General features: G+C 35.7%; 1 protein-coding gene across 3 annotated transcripts in view; it reads left to right on the top strand.

Moving 5' to 3' along the window:
* The window catches only part of CLASP2 (cytoplasmic linker associated protein 2), a 174,615-nt gene that overhangs the window by 136,234 nt on the left and 15,722 nt on the right, over positions 1-22,659 (top strand). For 2 of the 3 annotated variants that reach the window (XM_061196474.1, XM_061196475.1), the window contains 6 exons: positions 4,587-4,750; positions 5,577-5,655; positions 10,033-10,176; positions 17,585-17,728; positions 19,061-19,167; positions 20,872-21,025. In XM_061196474.1, the coding sequence (XP_061052457.1) occupies positions 4,587-4,750; positions 5,577-5,655; positions 10,033-10,176; positions 17,585-17,728; positions 19,061-19,167; positions 20,872-21,025 (792 nt within the window). Of the gene's footprint in view, positions 1-4,586; positions 4,751-5,576; positions 5,656-5,787; positions 5,839-10,032; positions 10,177-17,584; positions 17,729-19,060; positions 19,168-20,871; positions 21,026-22,659 lie in introns of all 3 variants that reach the window. The other variant, XM_061196473.1, reaches the window with a different exon arrangement.

Below are 22,659 nucleotides of genomic sequence, written 5' to 3'. Positions count from 1 at the left end.
TTTGAAAAACATTTGTCACTTTTATTTTCTAAGTGTTTTTCTTCCATACAGGAACTTGGCATTGATGGCGACTAATTTGTGTGTTTTTCTTTTTTTTCTTTTTTTCCTTTTGCATGCTGTCCCCTGTGTTGGAACTCTCAATAGAGAGTAAGTTGGTTCAATATTTGTTGGAAACCTAACTTTACTGCATGACTGTGAAATTAACCCTTTTTCTCTGTTTTCTCTCCCGAAGAGTTCATGCAGTGTTGGACCCTTTGCAATCCACGAAATGCTATTTGCAGTTATGCAAACTGTCATTCTGTTTGGAGATGTGCTTTTTAATCTACTAATTAATCTAATTTGATTATGTTCTTCTGTTCTATATTTGATGACTGGCACACCTAAGATATAAGAGGTTAAGAAAAGGCTGCCTCAATTGTAATAGCTCAAATATTATAATTTTCCAATAAACTACAGTTATAAATTGATTCCATTGAAGGTTGGTTTCATTGAATTATTAAAAAAATAATTCCCAAGTTTCACAATTTTTTAAATTGAATTCCAACCTCCACATACGCGCTTTCTAATATTCTATTAATGGCATTCCACAAAAGCAAACAGGGCTGTTTAAGGAGCAGTGATTCTCAGCTTTCTCTTCTGAAATCACATTTTTAGCCCTAGTGCTATATTAATATGTCCACTTTCCTCTTTCTCCTTTAATCATAGATAAGGAAATGGGAGAATATCAACATCTGACAGTGAACTCTCTGTGATAGGGCAGTCAAGTAAGAAATTTTATACAAAATTTCCAATGTATATTTTGGATGGATATATATATATGCATATATTTATCATTTAGTAAGTACCATTGATAGGATATAAGTATTTTGAAAAATAATAGTGTAATTCTATATATAGAGTACCATAAATAACATGTCTACATTTTTATTCAGTTATACTCACATTTTATCTAATCAAAAGAAATTTCTACTTTTGAGAAGTCTTCTTTAAGAAAATAGCAATTCAGATCTTGACAGGAACATAAACTTTGGATTATGTCAGGATGAGAAGAAAGGGCCTCCCTGGCATGACTAGCCTGAGTCCAGAGAAGTGGGAGATGTCAGAAAGACTATAGGAAAGAAAAAGAAAATCTTGGCTGCCATGAAAGGAAGGTCTTACATCCCTTGCATTGAGAAAAAGGGTTGGCTACCAATTGCAGGGTAAGCTTTATTTACTTACGAGAAAATTCTTACTCTTTAAGGAACTTTTCCTGCACATTCATTGAACAACTTTTTAATTTGGTCCTCAGCCTCTGATAACTTTAGGCTTCGTTCTAATTGGCGATACAAGACTAAAAAATATATAGTCTTTTTTCTCAAATGTTATATATTCCAGATGGGAAGATGATATAAATTCAGATAAAGTGAAATAGCACCATACATCTAGCCCCACTACAAGTTCCAAGTAGGGATGATCAGTGGCTGTTATCTAAAGAGGTCCAAGAAGCTTTTTGGCTGGGACTTGAGTGGTAAGCTTTGTAGGAAGTCATGCACTTTGTGTAAATAGGGGGATTAGGGAGTGTGGTAGGAAATCCAGAGTGTGTGTGAGATGTGTTCAGGGACAAAGAGTTTATGTTGCCAAATGGTCCAGCATGAGTCTGGAGAGTTAGAGCTTCGTCTAAGCCTTGGAGACTTTATTCTACAGACAGTGAAGGGACATGAAAGGATTTCGTTTCTATCAAAAGAGTGATGTCACAATCTGATGTTGAGAAAGAAGTATGAGTTGGCCTGCTGTCTGTTTTGTAAATAAAGTTTTATTGGAACACAGCTGAGCTCACTTGTTCACATACTGTCTATGGCCGTGCTACGATGACAGAGCTGAGTAGTTGCGACAGACACTATATGGCCTGCAAAGCCTAGGATATTTACTTTCTGGCCTGTTGCAGAAATCCAGACTTGAGGTCAGAAAGAATTGGTGCCTACGATGATGTTGTGATCAACAGATTTGAGGAAGGCCAAAAGTGAGAGCTATTCTAGAGGTTATTGTGGGGCCTAGTAGGCTAGGACAGAGAGGCCCTGTCAAGGAAGTCATACTTTCGGTGAAAAGAGAATCAGGATGAAGACTGGCTCTTACATCTCTCCTTATTCAGGATGCAAAAGGACAATGCCTGGTAAAAAGAATGAAAGAAGGAAGGGAGATAATAAGAGGAAAAACATTGTCAAGCTACAGAATGGCTAAGCATACTAAGCTAATGAAAAAGCTAATACATTTCACGATTAGAAGATAATTGATGGGTGCAATAGGATGGAAATTGAAGGAGAAATTCTTGAGACAGTGTCTTCTGCATCTGTAAACAAAGAATTTAGGTTGAGAATAAAAGAGTAAAGATAGAGGAGACCATACTTTAAAGAACAAGAATATAGAAAGCAAGATTAGTCTTAACAGAGGAATAAAATTGGCTCTTCCTTGGAGAAACGATTATGAGAAGGATAGCTGTAGAGGAAATCAAAGTGAGGGAAAAGTCAGTATAGAATTTTATTATGAATGACAGTAAAGTAGATGAGGTAAGTTGTCTAGTAGCAGAGCGGATGGAACACAATTAAAAACCAAGTGACTTAGCCATTGATTAGCTGTGGAAACCTTGGGAAGTCACTTAATTTTCTTGTTCTCAGTTTCCTGAGAACCAGATAAAATGGGAGAGTTGACTTGGGCATTCTAATGTCTATGATTTTCAAAATGGATTTTGGCATAGAGAAAGCTTAAAGTTGGACTCTTCAGGAAAATAGGCAAGAGTTGAAACGATAAGAGTGAAAGTGAACCAAAGAATTAGAGTGTTGTACAGGTAAACCACGTTTGAGAGGGGGCAGGAAGCCCTGATTTGTAATGTTTGTTATAATTTCTGAGGTGTAAATATTCCCACATGGCTGATTTCAAGCCACCAACCAGCTCACAAAATTCCTGAATATTTAACATTTGACTTTCTAGGCAGGTACTGACTGACTCCAGGACATCACTTGACAGATTTGCCAGGTACCAATAAGAGTGAGTACTAGATTAGACACATGCACTTGTCGCAGAGCAGGTCTGGTGAAGTTCCTCAGCAGCGTTCAAGCCCTGAGGAGGGAGCCAGAGACAGTTTCAATGAAGCTGTGGGCCACGGGTTGTGGGTGGGGTTAGGACCAGAGTTAATGGATCTGCATTGTGAATAAGAACAGTGTTGAAGCAGGTACTTGCTGCCTGGGGGTCAGAGGTAACAGAAAATTCAAAGTAGTCATAGTTTCTGCTTTTACAGATAGTATCTTGAGCAAGTAGCTAAAGTGTACTTTTTCTAACTCAGATTCAAATGTTGAAAAGCTTAGTTACAATTCTGATAGATAAAAATCCTTCATTTCTAACATAAGAAAAAAAAAGTTCATGTATAACTATATAAAGGAAATTCAAGAAATAAAATATATATTGAGAACAAAACTCTTTAATTTTCAAATTAGCGTAGTTACTTTGGGCTTAACTTTTGAAACCATAGTTTTTATAATCCATTGTGATTATAAATTATCTCATATAATACAACATGGCTGACATTGTCTTAAGAGCTTTTCCCTCTTTACCTAGAAATAAATTTTCCTGTATGATATTGAATTTATTGAGGAGATATAATCTTACTGTATGTCACTTTTCCTAAGTTTTGTTTTGTTTTGTTTTCTTTAATTTTTTGGCTGTGCCGCGCGGCATGTGGGATCTTAGTTCCCCGACCAGGGATCGAACCCCTGCCCCCTGCAGTAGAAGCGTGGAGTCTTAACCACTGGACCACCAGGGAAGTCCCCATAAGTATTTTTAGTGAGATAAAGCACTTATGAATTTTAGCTTCCCTTCCCTTAAGTTTTTCCTGAATCTTACAAAAAGTTTAAAACTTGTAGATTAATATTGGAAACAGTATAAAACCTGTCAGTAGAAATGGAGACTAATAGCATGCCATCTGGGACTTTTTAGAAATCATTAAAATGTAGATGTAGATTTGTATCCTGATTTTATTTATTTTAGGTACAGTTATAGTTATCCCAGGTCATTTAAAATTACTTTTGGGGCAGTTTTAATAAATAATATGTCTTCTACCAAAAAATTTTGTGACCACTGACATTTTGAGAACTAAGAAGTCTCCAATTAACCCGTTATATCAAAATCATCATATATGTTAAGGTAGCTGTTGGCATAGTCAGCCTCTGATTAACTCACTGCCACTCTTCCAAAGAGCTGGGGGCTGATGAGACCATAGGTAGTTCCTTGCCCTAAATTTCAGATAAAATAGATTTCAGTTTAAGCTGTGGCATCGTTGATAACCTTAGGTGTGCCAGCCATTATAGCCAAAGTTTCTTTACCAAGTGATGCTGCATGGAATAGCTAATTGTCGAACTTCAGCAGAAGTTGGATAACAGTTCAGATGTACTCTTGTATCACAGAGTCCAATGAAAAGCAAGAGAGATTGTTTTTCCGCTTGGCTGCCAATCGCTGTGCCTCTGATTCCTGTATTCCTTTCTATTTCAGTTTTGAATTGATCATAGAGGTCAATATTTCCTCCTTTTTCTCCTCCCTCCCCCGTTTATCCACTGTAGGTGTTCAGCATGTTTTTGGAGACTTTAGTGGACTTCATACAAGTCCACAAAGATGATCTTCAAGATTGGTTGTTTGTACTGCTGACCCAACTACTAAAAAAAATGGGTGCTGATTTGCTTGGGTCTGTTCAAGCAAAAGTTCAGAAAGCCCTCGATGTTACAAGGTAAGATTTTCTTCATGTATTTCAAGTTTACCCGGTAGTAATCAAGAATATTTCGTTTCTGTGTTAAAAGTTCAGATTTCTGAGTCCTTTCAAACTATGTAGATTGCATGAGCTCCATTTGAAAATTATTGATGTTGCCCATTTACATGGTATATTTAATGCAACATTGATCCTTAGTTCAAACACTGCATTTAATCTATTAAAAAATTTTATTAACATTGGTTGAGTAATTCAAGGTAGTGTTTTATTTTAATTAAGATGTAACTGCAAAGTAGAGTTGAAGATTTTATTCAGTCTAGTGTAAAGATAAAAATATTTTCTAAGTTTAAAAAGAATGTTTTATTATGCATTCTTTTTTCAGAAGATTTTGAACCAATGATATATTTCTACTTTCTTGTGTAGATTGTTGAAGTGACTTATTTCAAATATCCATTTACTAAGTTGAAGTGAGTCTAGAATTCAGATATTAGGTATGGAAACATCTCTGATAATGTTGAACTTTTTACTGAATACATTTTTCTGATTAAATCTATAAATGAGGCAAGAGATCATTCTTTGCTATAGTGTTGCTTTTTAACCCCCTACAGGGGGTTAAATGTATACTTACAGGGTATAAATTCAGACGTTCAGATTCTCCTGGGAGTAGCTTTTATCGTATACTTTACCACATAGACTATATACCACATACAGGTGCTACTTCATGCATGCTTTCTGAATGACATTGTGTTTTGTTTGGTATTAAACATAATCTTCTGTTAAGTTTGCTAAATGCTTACTTGCTGACTTAATTTTTATTTTATTTTGCTTTGTTCTTTCCTTATTTCAGAGAATCTTTTCCAAATGATCTTCAGTTCAATATTCTAATGAGATTTACAGTTGATCAGACCCAGACACCAAGCTTGAAGGTAAAAATTTGAGGTCTTTTGATGACATTTTAAGGAACTGAAATATTTTGTTCATAAAGTTATGTTAATATTTGTATTTCTGTCACACGAGAAGCTGTTCAATCAGTGGATTTTGTTTTTATAAACTTTCAGACAGTCAAGCCAGCACTTCGGGACCAGCTTCACTCTTTTTGGAGTTCCAAGGTTTTTTTTGGTTTTGTTTTAATCTGCATTATTTCTTTTCTTAACTCTCTCTACAAACTGCAGTGTTTCAGATAATGTTTGTATGCATCTATATATTCAACTACTAACCTTTATAAGCCTATAAAGCATGCATGGATTTGATTTCAAATGTTATTCAATACCAGATTATCTTTTGGAGAAGCTTACTGGGGATACATATTAGAAGGCAACACAAGTTTGGCCGTCTAACCCTAAGCTGTTATGCAAACTCGCTCTATAAAATCTTATCTAATTTTATGTTTGTGATTTCCCAATCCTTTTTTTTTTTAAGTTAGGAGTTTGAATAGTTATTCTGGGCAAAATGTCAGTTTTGCCTATGTATTTCAGTAAACAGAACTTTTTAAGTTTAATCTCAGAGCTATTCTCCAGTTCTTAACTGAAACAGTAACTTTTTTTTCTTTTTGCAATGTGATTTTCTAATGTGTGCATAAAATTTAGATTCAGGGTTAACTTCCTCCATTGTTATTAGCACACATTTTCTAGTTAATTTATGAGAAAACTAGATAGATTCCAATTTTTGATTAAAAATAATTATTTAACATAAAAGAAAAGATAATATAAAAGATCTGCCCCTGAATTCTTTACTAAAGATGTTTCTTAGTGAGTTTTCTTAAATTAAAAAGAGGTTAAAGTCAGGGAAATAACAAGCATATGAGCATTTATAAGCCTTGTATTTTCTGCTCTATTCTGCACGAAGTATGTTTCTATAAGCATTATTGCCTTGGATTGATTTTCCTTTAAGTTTCTGGATATGATTTTGCCTTAAAATCACAATTATGTTTCTTGCCAGGGTTGACTTATACTCAACATAATGTTATTTTCTCAGAGCTGCTTTGTGAAAAAGGATCCATCTGTTTTGATTTTAAAAAGTGACCTGCAGAAGGAGAATAATTTACTTGATATTATTGATAAATACTGTTTAAACTTATTTTTTTGTCCAAGCCATTGTGCTAGGCATTCATAGGAATATAAAACTTACAATTTTCTATCATTATTGTTTATAATACATGATAAACTGTAAACTGTGATAAGAGTTATGATTTAGGTACTGGTGGTAGGTATTCAAGTGCTGTTGAAAACATATATGGAGATGTCTCATGGCCCAGTAGAAATGGAGGTCTAAACCATTAGCTTAAGAAATAAGGGTGATAGGTGAGTTGAAGGAGAGAATAAAGTTGCTGAAGGCCTGAAGAGAAAGACAGTGGAAAACATATAATTAAAACGTCATACTACTGGGGCTTCCCTGGTGGCGCAGTGGTTAAGAATCCACCTGCCAATGCAGGGGACACGGGTTCGAGCCCTGGTCCGGGAAGATCCCACATGCCGCGGAGCAACTAAGCCCGTGCACCACAACTACTGAGCCTGTGCTCTAGAGCCCGCGAGCCACAACTACTGAGCCCACAAGCCACAACTACTGAAGCCCGTGTGCCTAGAGCCCATGCTTCACAACAAGAGAAACCACCGCAATGAGAAGACCACGCACCACAACGAAGAGTAGCCCCCACTCGACACTAGAGAAAGCCCGTGTGCAGCAATGAAGACCCAACACGACCAAAAGTAAAATAAATAAAATAAATAAATTTATTAAAAAAAAAAAAAAGTCATACTGGAGACTAGAATCACAGACTGTTTCTCTAAAAGCCCCTATATACATATACATATATATAATACATATACCTAGACTGTTTCTCTAAAAGCCATGTATACCTGTACGCATATATGTATATATGGCTTTTGTATATAGGGCTTTTAGAGAAACAGTCTATGTATAATATATGTGTATTATATATAAACCATAATATATAATACGAACATAGTATGTACTTGGCTTTTATATATTATGTATACACACATATTATATGCACACACACGTAAAGCTGTAGGGGAAAATCACTCTTCAACTCATAAATTGATGTTTTAGGATAGCAAGGAGACATTCTATTAGAGCTACACCTTATGCTGAAAATAAAGGTAACTTTCAGATGGGTGACAGGATTAAGAATTAAAAACTTAACAGGTTGTAGAAAAACACAAATAACTTGAGTATGAGATGCATAAAAATTCTTTATTGAAGAAGTGCTGGATCTTTCAGATAAAATTTTACATCTCTCACAGAGTATCATATGGGTAAATGTCAGAAAAGAAGCAATAAAATAGGGGGAAATCACATACAGAGTGATTTTATTTGAGTAATATTTTTTAAAATAAATGGAATTTTGTTGACTTTTTTTTCTGAGTTTCACAAACAGGTTTAGAATTATACGCACCTTAGCAACTATATTGTTTTTCCTCTCTGAAGAAGAATGCATGTTTATGTTATTCAGAGTACAGACTATGTATAGAACCTTGTGAAATATTCTACCAAAATGTAAATTTTCAAATGATTATATGTGTATCATGGTTATTTTGCCTTTGGTATAGTAAACACACCTATTCTGTGAAACCCTTTAAAAACTTTACATGCCTCTCTATAAATTGCCAAGACACGGAATTGAGTCTCACATAGTGCAAATAAATATATTCAAAAAAACAAAATACATTGATGTTCATTCTTTGATTTACTATAGTCACCTTTCAGCCAGTCACACTGATAGAAGGTGACGTGGCTTCAAGAATCCAGAATGTTATGTGCTGCCATAATTTAGTTGGGCCTGCTACTGCAAAAGTAACCATAAATCTCTTTCCCTCTCCCCTGTACAATTTACTCATGATGGCTGATAGGTTAATTCTTGTTTTTTTCAGTACATTTCTTAAAGTTATAGTTACTTCTTAAAATTCATTTATTATGAAATGAAGAATGTAAGTTGATGCATTCTGTCTTTTTTTTAAACTGGAAGCAGAAGGGGGAAAATGTACAAGAGTCAGAATTTTAACATATTACTTCCTATATATTAACTTGGCTTAGTACTTCCCAGAGACCTTATTTGGATTGAGTGAGAAAAATGACATCTTAAGATCAATAATAAGGGAAGGAGTATAGAAAACTTGATTACCTTCATCTTTGACAATTTTTTTGCAAAGTCACTATTTTAATCATATATTTAAACCTTCCTTTTTCTAAGTCAGCAAATCAGCATTTAATATGTGTTTAGAATCTGCTGTATACAAGGACTGTGCACTGTGCCAGGTGCCATTTCTAAAGGGCACTGGTAAAGTCTTAGAGAACCATTACTTAGAAATCCTAGAATGTTAGATGTGACTTTAAAAACAGTGAATCTCAAACTTTTTTTCTACCCCAACATACCTGAGAAAGGGGAGATTATTTAACAATGGCTTACTCTAAGGATAAAGAAGGCTGCATCTAAGAGAGAAGCATGTGTGCTTTGCCCCACCTCCTGCTTATTTTGAAGCCTGCATCCTACCACACACCTACCCACCATGCCACCCATGCATCAGGAATTCATGGGAGAATAATAAGACTTTTTAAACTCATATATGATAGTTCTTTTATACAGATAAGTATTGTCTCTTCTCCAGTGGTACTTGTGTAAAACTTTTTTGTCACATTTATTTTGAGACATAGTTCTAGCAGTTGATGGACCTATTAAGGAACCTGATCTCATTGTGTGAGACTCACTGTATGTTTGCCAAAAACCTGTATTGCCCACCTTGATTACCCAGTTGATTTATAATACCTTATTTCCAAAATTCTTTGATTCATTTCCCCAAGAGGCAAATTGTACTTTGATTTATAAAGACTGGTTCCTAGGGAAATCTAGACAAGAGTCAGCTGTAAGCTCTGAAGGCAGACTCAAGGAGAAGTGTCTAATCTTATCAAGAGAGTCTTTAGCAGTTGTTCAAACATGGGGAATGAAACTTATAAGTTCTGCTGTGTGTGAAAAAAATCCGCATTATCATATACTTGTACCTCTGGTAGGTAGGTGATTGTATAACTTCTCTTTTGTTGTTGATGCTTATTCATTGTGTATTTGTCAAAAAAATAATCACCTAGGGATTCCTGACCATCGAGTGGTTAAGACTCCACGCTTTCACTGCAGGGGGCGTGGGTTTGATCCCCCGTGGAGGAACTAAGATCCCACATGCCACACAGCACAGCCAAAAAAAAAAAAAAAGTCACCTAATTATTTCTGAAGTGTTCTCATTGCCCCTCAATGACCAGCTGATTGTCCTCTTTCATTGTGCATCCCTCTGCAGGTGAAGGTTGCTATCCTCAAATACATAGAAACTCTGGCCAAACAGATGGATCCAGGAGATTTTATAAATTCCAGTGAAACTCGCCTGGCAGTGTCTCGGGTCATCACTTGGACAACAGAACCCAAAAGTTCTGATGTTCGGAAGGTATGTTTTAATTTAAGATTTAGAAGATAAATTAGAAAAGCAAGTCAGTCATTTTGGATTGCCAGTGAAGGAAGCTAATATTTTCAGGATGTTACCAGTTAGCATAGAGTTATTTACCTGGTGATATAAAGACCTTTTTTAAAAAATATCTTCTCTTTTAAATTTTATTTTAAATTTTATCCAATTAATATGAGTATAATTTTGAAACTTAGAATTAAAGATAACTGTCTTTGAAACAGTCCTCCCAACCTCTAATCTTATAGCCATTCAAAATATTTCAAATCTTTCCCCTCGCATTTACCTATATATTTCAAATAAGAGCTTGCACTGTTTCTTGATTTATTAATTCTAGGCATTATTTATTGATCTGTTGATAAATTTAGTCATTATATATGTCTGTCTACCTTTGTAAATTAAGACTTAACTTTCCCATATTCTTTCCTATGTCTTTCCCCATAACCTTCAAAATACTTATGAATCAGTTGTTGGTACTCAATAGAAAAGATTTAATTTTGACTGTGGAAGTATTCACCCCTACGCCAAGTGGTTTATTACAGCCTCCTTCCTTACAGAAGCTTTATTTGTCCTGGTGTTAATAATTTACCTTTTCATTTTCCTTTTTTTTCCCCCACATGTTTTTAAGTACTTGTTGTTAGGTTCAACATCTCTGTCATATGCTCATGGCTAAGATTTTCCATATGCTCAAAAACATAGGTTATTTATTTTCTGGGGAGTTCCTTTCTAGACCCTCCTTTGTTCTCTTCACCTTCTTCCTGAGACTTCTCTTCAACCCTAATCATTCGTTTCTTGCATTCTGTATCTAGCTCTGTTGACAAAGCCAGAATAATCAAAACAGTATGGTACTGGCACAAAAACAGACACATAGATCAATGGAACAGAATAGAAAGCCCAGAAATAAAACCCATGCACACGTGGTCAATTAACCTATGATAAAGTAGCCAGGAATATACAATGGAGAAAAGATAATCTCTTCAATAACTAGTGCTGGGAAAACTGGACAGCTGCATGTAAAAGCATGAAATTATAATATTCTCTGTCACCATATGCAAAAATAAATTAAAAATGGATTAAAGACCTAAATGTAAGACTGTAAAAATCCTAGAGGAAAACATAGGCAGAACACTTTCTGACATAAATCACAGCAATACTTTTTTGGATCCATCTCCTAAAGCAAAGGAAATAAAAATAAACAAATAGGACCTAATTAAACTTAAAAGCTTTTGCAGAGCAAAGGAAACCATAAACAAAACAAAAAGACAACCTATTGAATGGAAGAAAATATTTGCAAATGATATGACCAATAAGGGATAAATATCTTAACATTTATAAACAACTCATACAACTCAACATCAAAAAAATGAGCAACCCAATTGAAAAATACGCAGAAGAACTGAATAGACATTTTTCCAAAGAGGAAATGCAGATGGCCAACAGGCACAGGAAAAGATGCTCAATATCGCTAATCATCAGGGAAACACAAATCAAAACCACAATGATATATCACCTCATACCGGTCAGAATGGCTATTATCGAAAAGAACAGAGGTAACAAATGTTGACGAGGATGTGGAAAAAAGGGAACCCTGTTATACACTGTTTTTGGGAATGTAAATTGGTGCAGCCACTGTGGAAAACACTATGGAGGTTTCTCGAAAAACTAAAAATAGGGACTTCCCTGGTGGCGCAGTGGTTAAGAATCCGCCTGCCAATGCAGGGGACACGGGTTCGAGCCCTGGTCCGGGAAGATCCCACATGCCGTGGAGCAACTGAGCCTGTGTGCCACAACTACTGAGCCTGTGCTCTGGAGCCCACGAGCCACAACTACTGAGCCCGTGTGCCTAGAGCCTGTGCTCTGCAACAAGAGAAGCCACCGCAATGAGAAGCCTTTGCACCGCAACAAAGAGTAGCTCCTGCTCACCACAACTAGAGAAAACCCACGCACAACAACGAAGACCCAATGCAGCCAAAAATAAATTAATTAATTAATTTTTAAAAAAACCATTATTTGAAATGTTTGAAATAATTTGAAAAGATACATGCACCCCAATGTTTATAGCAGCATTATTTACAATTGCCAAGATATGGATGGAAGCAACCTAAGTGTCCATCAGCAGATGAATGAAGGGACTTCCCTGGCAGTCCAGTGGTTAGGACTTCGCCTTCCAATGCAGGGGTTGTGGGTTTGATCCATGCTCAGGGAGCTAAGATTTCACATGGCTCAGGGCCAAAAAACCAAGACATAAAACAGAAACAATATTGTAATAAATTCAATAAAGACTTTAAAAATGGTCCACATCAAAAAAATAATAATCTTAAAAAACAAACAGGTGAATGGATAAAGAAGATGTGAGGTATATATATGCCATGGAATACTACTCTGCCATAAAAATGAACGGGATTTTGCCATTTGCAGCAACATGGATGGACTTGGAGGGCATTATACTAAGTGAAATAAGTCAGACAGAGAAAGACAAATACTGTATGATATCACTTACATGTGGAATCTAAAAAATATAACAAAACTAGTGAATGTAACAAAAAAGAAGCATATTCACAGATACAGAGAACAAACCAGTGGTTACCAGCAGGAGAGGGGCAATATGGGAGTGGGGAATTACGAGGTACCAACTATTAGGTATGAAATCAGTCACAAAGATATATTGTACAATGGGGAATATAGCCAATATTTTATAATAAGTATAAATGAAGTATAACCTTTAAAAATTGTGAATCACTATATTGTACACCTATAACATATAATATTGTACAGCAGCTGTACTTCAATTTTTAAAACCAAGCCAAACAAGACAAAAAACATAAAGATTAAGCAGAAATTAATAAAATAGAGAATAGAAAAATAGAGAAAATTAGTGAAACCAAAAGTTGTGTTTTTTGGAAAGATCAACAGTATTGGCAAACTTTTAGCTAGATTGACAGAAAAAAAGAGAAGACTTAAATTACTAGAATTAGAAATGAAAGAGGAAATATTACTAACCTTACAGAAATAAAAAGGATTATAAAGGAATGTTACAACATTGTATGCCAATAAGTAGTTAACTTAGATGAAATGGACAAATCTCTAGAAAGACACAAACTACCAAAAGTGACTCAAGAAGTCAATAGAACAAGTAAAGAGTTTGATTTAGTAATCAAAAAACCACCCACAAAGAGAAGCCCAGGCTCAGATGGTTTAACTGGTGAGTTCTACCAAGCATTAATATCAGTTCTTCACAAACTCTTCCTTAACAAACAGAAGAAGAAGGAACACTTTCCACCTCATTCTGTGAGGACAGTTTTATCTTGATAAGAAACCCAAAGACATCACACACAAAAAGAAAACTACAGATCAATGTCTCTTACAAATATGGACCCTTTTAATCCTGGCAAACCAAAGTCTGCAACATATAAAAAGAGAATTATACACCAAGACCACGTGTAATTTATCCCAGGAATGTAAGGTTAACATCTGAAAGTCTTTTGTAGTACTCCATATCAATAGTAAAAAGACAAAAACCACATGATTATCTCAACAGAAAAGGCATCTGGCAAGATCTAACATCTTTCATGATTAAAACAAAAACAAAAAATCATAAACTAAACAAACGATCAAGGGAAGGGAACTTCTTAAACCCAATACAGGGCACCTCTACAGCTATTACTAATATCCACAGCTACTTAATGGTGAAAGATTGGATGCTTTCTCCATAAAGTCAGGAACAAGACATGGATGTCTGCTCTCACCATTTCTGTACAACATTGTAGCGGGGTTCGCCGGTTTCTAGCCAGGATAGTTAGACCAGAAAGAAGAAAAAAAAGAGAGAAAGGAAGAAAAGTAAAACTATTTCTGTTTGCAAATGATACAATTTTATATATAGAAAATCCTTCAGAATCACTAAAAAACCATTAGAACTAATAAACACATTCAGCAGGGTTGCAGGATACAAAATCAATATACGAAAATCAATTGTATTTCTAAACACTTGAACAATCCAAAAATGAAATTAAGAAAACAATTCCATTTATAGTAGCATTAAAAAGATTAAAATAGGGATAAATTTTTAAAAGGAAGTGCAAAATTTATAGTAGAAACTATGAAATAATATTGAAAGAAATTAAAGAAGATTTAAATAAATGGAAAATCATCCCATGTTCTTGGATCAGAAGACTTAATATGCTTAAGATGGCAATACTTCCCAAAGTGATCTACAAATTCAGTGTAATCCTTACCATATTCCCAGCTGGCTTTGTAGAAATTGACAAGCTGATTCCAAAATTCATAATGGAATTCCAAGGGACCCCTAATAGCCAGAAGAGCCTTGAAAAAAAAAACCAAAGTAGGAGGACTTTACACTTCCAGATTTCAAAACCTAATACAAAGTAATAGTAATCAACACAGTGTGGTACTGGCATAAGGCTAGACATAAAGACCAGTGGAATAGAATTGAGAGTCCAGAAAAAAACCTGTGTTTATGGCCAATTGATTTCCAACAAGGGTGCAAAGACCATTCAATAAGGAAATCATAGTCTTTTCAACAAATTGTGCTGGGACAACTAAATAGCCACATGCCAAAGAATGAAGTTGAACCCTTACCTCATACCATATACAAAAATTAATACAAAATGATCAAAGACTTAAATGTAAAAGCTAAACCTAGAAAAATCTTAAAAGAGGGATAAATCTTCATGACCTTGGATTTGGCAATGGATTCTAACCAAAAGCACAAACAACAAAAAGAAAAAATAGATCAGTTGGATTTCATCAAAATTAAGAATTGGGAATATTCCAAGACCAAGAATACTGATGGGACTGTAGAAACCATTGATTGACATGTTTTAAGTAAGGGAATGATATGATCTGATTTATGTTTTTAAACATTATTTTGACTAATGTGACAAAAATGGACTAGCTATGTTGTGTAAGGGAGAAGAGGGTAGGAGAGGTAGGGCTGATATTGAACGGAACCTAAGTTTTCATCTAATGTAGTAGGAAATCACCAGAAAATGTTTCTAACTGATAAATCAAGAAATAATTATATAAGCCCATGTGTACCTAACAATCAGTAAAAACAAGCACTACAAAGAACTCTGGAGAGCTAAACAGGGGATTGAGAACTATAAAACCTTTTCTAAAGGTTTTTTGTTTTTTTGTTTTTAAATCCATGAGTATGTGTTACTTTCATTTAAAGACTGGAAAATTTATTTTTAAATAAATGTAAAATGTAGCTAGTAAAATAAATGTGACATTAAACTAACAGAAATGAAGGACTTCATCAAAATATACTAAAGCTATTGCAGGGACTTCCCTGGTGGTGCAGTGGTTAAGAATCCACCTGCCAATGCAGGGGACACGGGTTCGATCCCTGGTCCAGGAAGATCCCACATGCCGTGGAGCAACTAAGCCCATGCGCCACAACTACTGAGCCTGCGCTCTAGAGCCTGTGAGCCACAACTACTGAGACCACGCGCCGCAACTACTGAAGCCCACACGCTCTAGGGCCTGTGTGCCGCAACTACTGAGCCCGCGTGCCTAGAGCTCGTGCTCCACAACAAGAGAAGCTACCGCAATGAGAAGCCTTTGCACCACAAGGAAGAGTAGCCCCTGCTCACCGCAACTAGAGAAAGCCTGCGCACAGCAATGAAGATCCAACGCAGCCAAAAATAAATTTTAAAATTAAAATAAAAAATAAATAAAGCTATTGCATTTTAAATCATGCGATTTAAACCTGTATTATTTGATGCAGAAATAGACAAAGATCAATGTAATATAAAGGAGGGTCCAGAGAAACAGGTTTATATAGAAGATTAGTTCATGCTAAGGGTGTCACGTTGAGTCATGAGGAAAGGATGCAGTCATTGGTTTGGGAACAGTTGGACTGTCTGTTTCTAGAGAGAAAATAAAGCTGCATCTCATACACCAAAATAAAATCTAGGTGGAATAAAATATACCTTAACAATTATTAATTCATTTGCTCAAATTAACTTGAGATCTTTTCACTGTTTAGGTTCCAAAAAGACACAAGATCATAAAGTTTTGTTTCAAAATGCAAATAGCTTTATTTAAACACTATTAACATGTTAGAGTACACACCCACACAATGTATACTTTGTTGTTGTTTTTAACAAAATGGGCTTATGTTACAGCTGTTTTATAATTTTTTCCTTCAGCAGTATGTAATAGTCCTCTCCCAATCTCTTCATGTATAGAGCTACATCATCTTTCAAGGCTGTGTTGTGTAGTATGCCATTGTGCCAATGTAACTTAATTTCACCATTCCCCTCCTGTTGTTTATTAGCTGTCATAAACATGGAACACTTAGGTTTTCATAGAGTGGGGTCAGAAAGGATCCAGAACAAGATGTGCACATTTACAAACAAGTCATAATTGTGAACTATTTGGATTTCTTTCTCCTCTCAATTAAGTTTCTGTGTAATCTGAATTTCACAGTGTGGCTTTTAATAACTCAATTGATTACTTTAGAAGAAGAAAGGAAATTTATGTTTTCTTAACTGATCTGAATAACCTTGCTTTTGTTCCCATTTCCACAGAAACATTAGACTAGTTTTAGCTTTGAATTGTAGATTTGTTAAGATTAGCTGCTTTGAGAGAAGACTAAATACAGCTAGTTAATTTAAGAATCATATAATGGGACTTACGTGGTGGTCCAGTGGTTGAGAATCAGCTTTCCAATGCAGGGGACATGGGTTGATCACTGGTCGGGGAACTGGGGTTCCACATGCCGCAGGGCAACTGGGCCTGCGTGCCACAACTAGAGAGCCCACGTGCTGCAACTACAATGCCCATACACTCTGGAGCCTGCGCACCACAACTACAGAGCCTGCACGCCACAACTACTGAGCCCATGCACTTTAGAGCCCACACGCCACAACGAAAGATCCTGCGTGCTGCAACTAAGACCCGATGCAGCCAAAAAGAAATAAAGAAATAAATTAAAAAAAAAAAAAAGAATCCTATATTGAGAAAATGAAAGTTAAAGTGCTAAGTTGCTCTTGATGGGCTTTGTATAGTTTAGGGATGTAGTTCCTTATTTCCATCCATCTTTCTTCTTGTAATAATTTTTTTAGGAAAACTGAAGTAGGAGCATATATTGACGGAGTAATCCTAGAAACTGGTTGACTTTTGCCATTGATTTCTAGGTCGTATTTGTTATACTTTTCATATTCCTGTCTTACTTTCAAAAAATAAATGGTAAGTCAAATAGTTTTTGATTTTATTCTTCCAGCAAAGAAATTTGAAAGCATGTAAGAACATCTTTTTCCCTGGGAAAGATGGCCTTGCACTATTGAACAGAAATGTTGAGTGAAGAAAATGGTCTCCTTTGAATAACCAAAATATATTCATATGCTTCTTGTATGTCTTTCTTTTCTAGGCGGCGCAGTCAGTCCTGATTTCCTTATTTGAACTCAATACCCCAGAGTTTACAATGTTATTAGGAGCTTTACCAAAAACTTTTCAGGATGGTGCTACCAAGCTTCTTCATAATCACCTTCGAAACACTGGCAATGGAACCCAGGTCTTTTTCAGTTATTTTCTTGGCCATTGTATAATGTGATGACTAGTTAACAATAATTGCTGTTTTTTTTTTTTTTTTACATGAAGTAAACTTTGATCCTAATGTACAATTTTTGCATCTGCATTGGGCAGCATTTCCTGAGCAGAATTAAATATTTTCCTGGAAAGAATATAGTTCTTAGGCCTATCATGTTTCTATTATAATTTGGTGTACACTAGGATGGTGGTGAACGGTGGCCAGGGTATGAACAAGGAAAGTGAAATGTAGCAGAACTTAGATGAGGGCATCAGCTTTGCAAGCCATGAGAATTAGGACATGCTCTTTAGATGAACCAGTCCTTATTTGAGGACCAGAAAGGATGACTTATTCCAGGAATAACAAATAAGGCCCGAGGAGGGTAGTGCTTTAAAGGGTGTGTTCACATTTAATAATAACAGGCTTGTCAGCCCATAGGTGGTTGGATAACACAGGATTTTGTTTTGGAGAAGTAAGATCTGAGTAAATGAAACATTAGTGTTATATCTAAATGGTATCAAACCATTTACATAATATGCCTGAAGAATTGAACTTAAGTTTTAAAAAGACAAAGAGAGCAATACCTTTGCTAATGGATAAAGGAGAAAGTAGATGCACTTGTGGCAGGATTAAGGTAATGTCTAAGGGGAGAGCAATCTGAGAACAATTTCTTGGGACCAAAGTCAGTTTTTTTAAAAGAAGGGGGAATTCCCTGGTGGTCCACTGTTGAGAACTCTTCACTTCCACTGCTGAGGGCCTGGGTTCGATCCCTGGTCAGAGAACCAAGATCCCACAAGCTGTGCGGTATGGCCAAAAAATAAAAATAAAAAAATTTTTAAAAATAAAAGGAGAAGGTATTGTTTCATTATATTTTAAGAGATAGGAAAATTACTAACATGACCAGATTCTATTCCTTTGGTGTCTTTGTAAAAATCATTTGTAAATCAAACTCAAGAGGGAACAGAATTTGAGAATTCATAATGGTTGGAGGAAGGAAAATTGGCTCAGAACAGGGAGCTAATTTAAAATTGTTAATTTGGGATCTTGTTTAATCTTTGAGGAAAAAGATATTGTGGTAATATTTGAGAGAAGGAAGTGTGTGAGGAGAACAATAAAAAGGCTTAAAGAGCTAGATTTCTGAATGGGAAGAAAGTTTTTTCCCACAGAAACTAGAGATAAGTACATGAATATTTAAAATAATGACCTATAAGTATGGCTCTCTCATGTTGTTCAACATCTTGATTGTATGGCTTCCTGAAGAGCCTTTTGGTTGAACTACCTGTCATATGTTAATGTTTATTTGACTCCGTCCATCAGGGTTCCATGGGGAGTCCTTTGACAAGACCAACACCACGGTCACCTGCCAACTGGTCCAGTCCTCTTACTTCTCCTACCAACACGTCACAGAATACTTTATCTCCAAGGTAATAAAAGGGTTATTTTCCATCATGGTTTGTATTTGTAGATTCCCCATTCTTAGAAAAATAGACATTAATATAATTCCAGTTGATTTCTCCTCAACTTGAAAGGTCTTAGACACATAGAAACTTAGCAAATTCAAAAAATGTTTATTCCAAAACTAACCCTTTAGATGATAATAATGTATAGGATATGGAACTGTTTTTTGTAAGTGACAGGAAAACTTAGGGACACAGCTTTTGGAAATTACTGCTTGTTGCATTAAATAGCATAGTTATGTTTCTCAGATATGCTGTATAAATCCATTAATTGCCAATTGTGTCTTTCAATTATAATACTCAATATAAGTGATGAGGTCAAGTTATAATGATGAATATTTAGATCTAATATTGGCCAGCCACCTCTAAAAATAGAAGAAAAAATTAACCTTATAGACAAAAATGTAAAAATAAAGAAAAACAAGTAGGGAAGGGTTAAATATAAAATGGCAATATGTATAGTTAGGAAAAGATGTGACTGTGAGATTGATCCTTAATAAGACATGTGAAATTTTCACACACTTGTGCAGTTCAAGCATCGGCTATATTTCAGATGAAGTTCTTAACTCATTAATGGATTAACATTTTTTCCCGTCTCCTGGCCTTTTAAAAAATTTTGCCTAGGGAATTCCCTGGCGGTCCAGTGCTTAGGACTGCACACTTCCACTGCAGCGTGCACAGGTTCAATCCCTTGTCGGGGAACTAAGATATCCCGCAAGCCTTGCAGCCAAAAAAAGTAAAATAAAATAAAATAAAAATTTAAAAATTAAAAAACTTTGTCTAGTGGGTCATATTTGTACTTACCAGCTTGATTTTTGTTATTAACCATATACCATAACATATGCTTCATCATATTCATTACAATTATAAGATGCTTCATTATACTGCAGACCAATTGCAAATTTATCATCTAGCCTGTTTTTTCAATGTTATACATATGTGACAATTTTGATGGCTCAATTCCAGACTCAGTTGAATTTTAGAATCTGATTATAGAATTCAGATCAGTAACACTTATGTTCACTGTTAAGAATTCTCAGCCTTCTTACAGATTTGTGTAAAATACATTTATCTCCTCTTTAAGCAGTACCATTATTGTGAGTTAACCACAGGGGTTAGCAAATTCTCTGTAAAGGGCCATATGGTAAATATTTTAGGCTTTGCAGGCAATGCAGTCTTTGTCACCTCTACTCAGCTCTGCTTCTGTAGTGTGAAAATAGCCATAGATAATAGCTAAATAAATCAGCATTGCTATGTTCCAAAATTTTATTTATGGACACTGAAATTTGGGTTTTATGTAATTTTCTTGTGTCATGAAATGTTATTGTTTTGATTTTTTTCTCAACTATTTAAAAATGTAAAAAAAATTCTTAGATTTCAGGGGTCATAATTTGCTGGCCTCTGGTTAGTCAGAACATTTTTGAAGGTGAAAAGACAAGCCAGTTGTTAAGGGCTGTGCATTCTAGAGTCACTGTAAGCTGCCCTTGATGGGCAAACAGTGGGACATGTTCTTTAGCCATTTGTAGCTGTCAGGTTTCATTTTGCTCATTATGCTTTAGAGCATATACATTCTCTAATCCTGTCTTTATAAATATCCTGTGTAATCTCCTCATATGTATTTGTATTTTAAAACTACACATAAATAAAAATTAATTGTTGTCTTTTTCATAGTGCATTTGATTATGACACAGAAAATATGAATTCTGAAGATATTTATAGCTCTCTTAGAGGTGTCACTGAAGCAATTCAGAATTTCAGCTTCCGCAGTCAAGAAGATATGAATGAGCCATTGAAAAGGGATTCTAAAAAAGATGAAGGCGATTCAGTGAGTATTTGAACATTATTACATTGCACATGTTTTCATTAAGAGTTTTTGATTTTATTTTTAAACTTTGCTTTCTGTCATTTTCAAAGGTAATTTTCCAGGGGTCAGTTACTCAGTATTTACTGAGTATCTACCATGTGCCAGGCACTGCTCTGGGCAGAGTCACTGCCCTCGAGTTCCTCATATATTTTTGGGTAGAGATGAGTACTGTGGAGTTCTAGGTTAGAATGTAAAGTGAATCTATTTTAGATTAAGTTGTAAGGGAAGATGACATTTGCATTGAGACCTAAGTAAAGCCATACAAGATCTAGGAGAGAAAAATTCCATAAAAGAAATAAGAAGTGCAAAGACACTTAGATGGGAGCAAGCTTTGTACAGTTGAGAACCAGGATGAAAGCCAGTATAGGAACATGGGCCAGATCACGTGGCTCTTGTAGGACAAAATAAGGTGTTTAAACCTTTTTTATTCCTGTTCAGTGTAGTGATAGTGATTTGTTTCATCAGTTTCTGCGGTTCCAATTAAGAATGTTATGACCCATCTTTCTGACATTTGTGAATATTATTGCTCAGTTTGTTACCCTGCCATTATACAAAAAAGTTTTTTTTTTTAACTCTGCTTCTTCTTAGACTTTTCTCTCACAGCTTAGACTTTTCTCAAAACAAGCTATCCCACCATTTCCTGTGGAATCTGTGGTTTCTCAGTGTTTACAAAATTATAGAACATTGCAATGCTTCAGCAAATCTCTACAGGGCTCCCTGCTCTGCTTCCTGACATCTTTCCTGCTATTGTTTTTCTCCCCGTGCCTGTATGGCAGATGAGCCTAGTAAACTGGATGCCAAAAACCTGCTTATCACTCGTATTTGAGGTTCCCTACCCCAAAAGCTGCCTATGGTACCAATAACAGGTTAGTAAGAGTCACTGCTTAATTGAGACTTTCTCCCCAGTGATAGCAGGGTACAGTGTCAGGAGCCCAAGTAGTGGATTCTGGCAGAAGTGAGTTTGGCATTTACTCACTAGTCAGATTATCACTTCTAAGCCTCCATGTCTTCCTAAGGAAAATAGGGATATTACTGCATACCTTAAAAATTATTATGCATATGATAAATCATATGACTCCATCCAGCCCAGACCTTTCTCCTGATTTCCAGATTCATACATCCAGCTGCCTGTTTGAACTCCTGATCTTTCCTCCTAAACTGTTCTTTTCTATCTCAGTTGATAGCAGTGCTAGTTGCTCAGCCAAAAACCTTGGACAGAACAGTTGTCCTTGTCCCATCTCTTTTTCTCATCCTCCCTACTTGGTCCAGCAGGAAATCTGTTGACTCTGTCTTCAAAATATAAGCCACAGTCTATACAGTAGACTTTTTTCCCTTGTTACCTCTCTGGCCTCATCTCCTACTACTCTCCTCTGCTTTAGCTACATGCTTCCTTGCTGTTCCTTCAACTTACTGGGCATGCTTTTTTTTTTTTTTTTTTTTTTTTGGCTCTGTTGGGTCTTTGTTACTGCACGCGGGCTTTCTCTAGTTGTGGCGAGCGGGGGCTACTCTTCGTGTGGTGCACCGGCTTCTCACTGCAGTGGCTTCTCGTTGTGGAGCACAGGCTCAAGGCGCGTGGGCTTCAGTAGTTGCAGCAT

Source organism: Eubalaena glacialis, chromosome 7 (genome assembly GCF_028564815.1).
Source record: "Eubalaena glacialis isolate mEubGla1 chromosome 7, mEubGla1.1.hap2.+ XY, whole genome shotgun sequence".
Lineage (NCBI taxonomy): Eukaryota > Metazoa > Chordata > Mammalia > Artiodactyla > Balaenidae > Eubalaena > Eubalaena glacialis.
The sequence above is the reverse complement of the archived record's forward strand: the minus strand, read 5'-3'. Positions and strand labels throughout refer to the sequence as shown.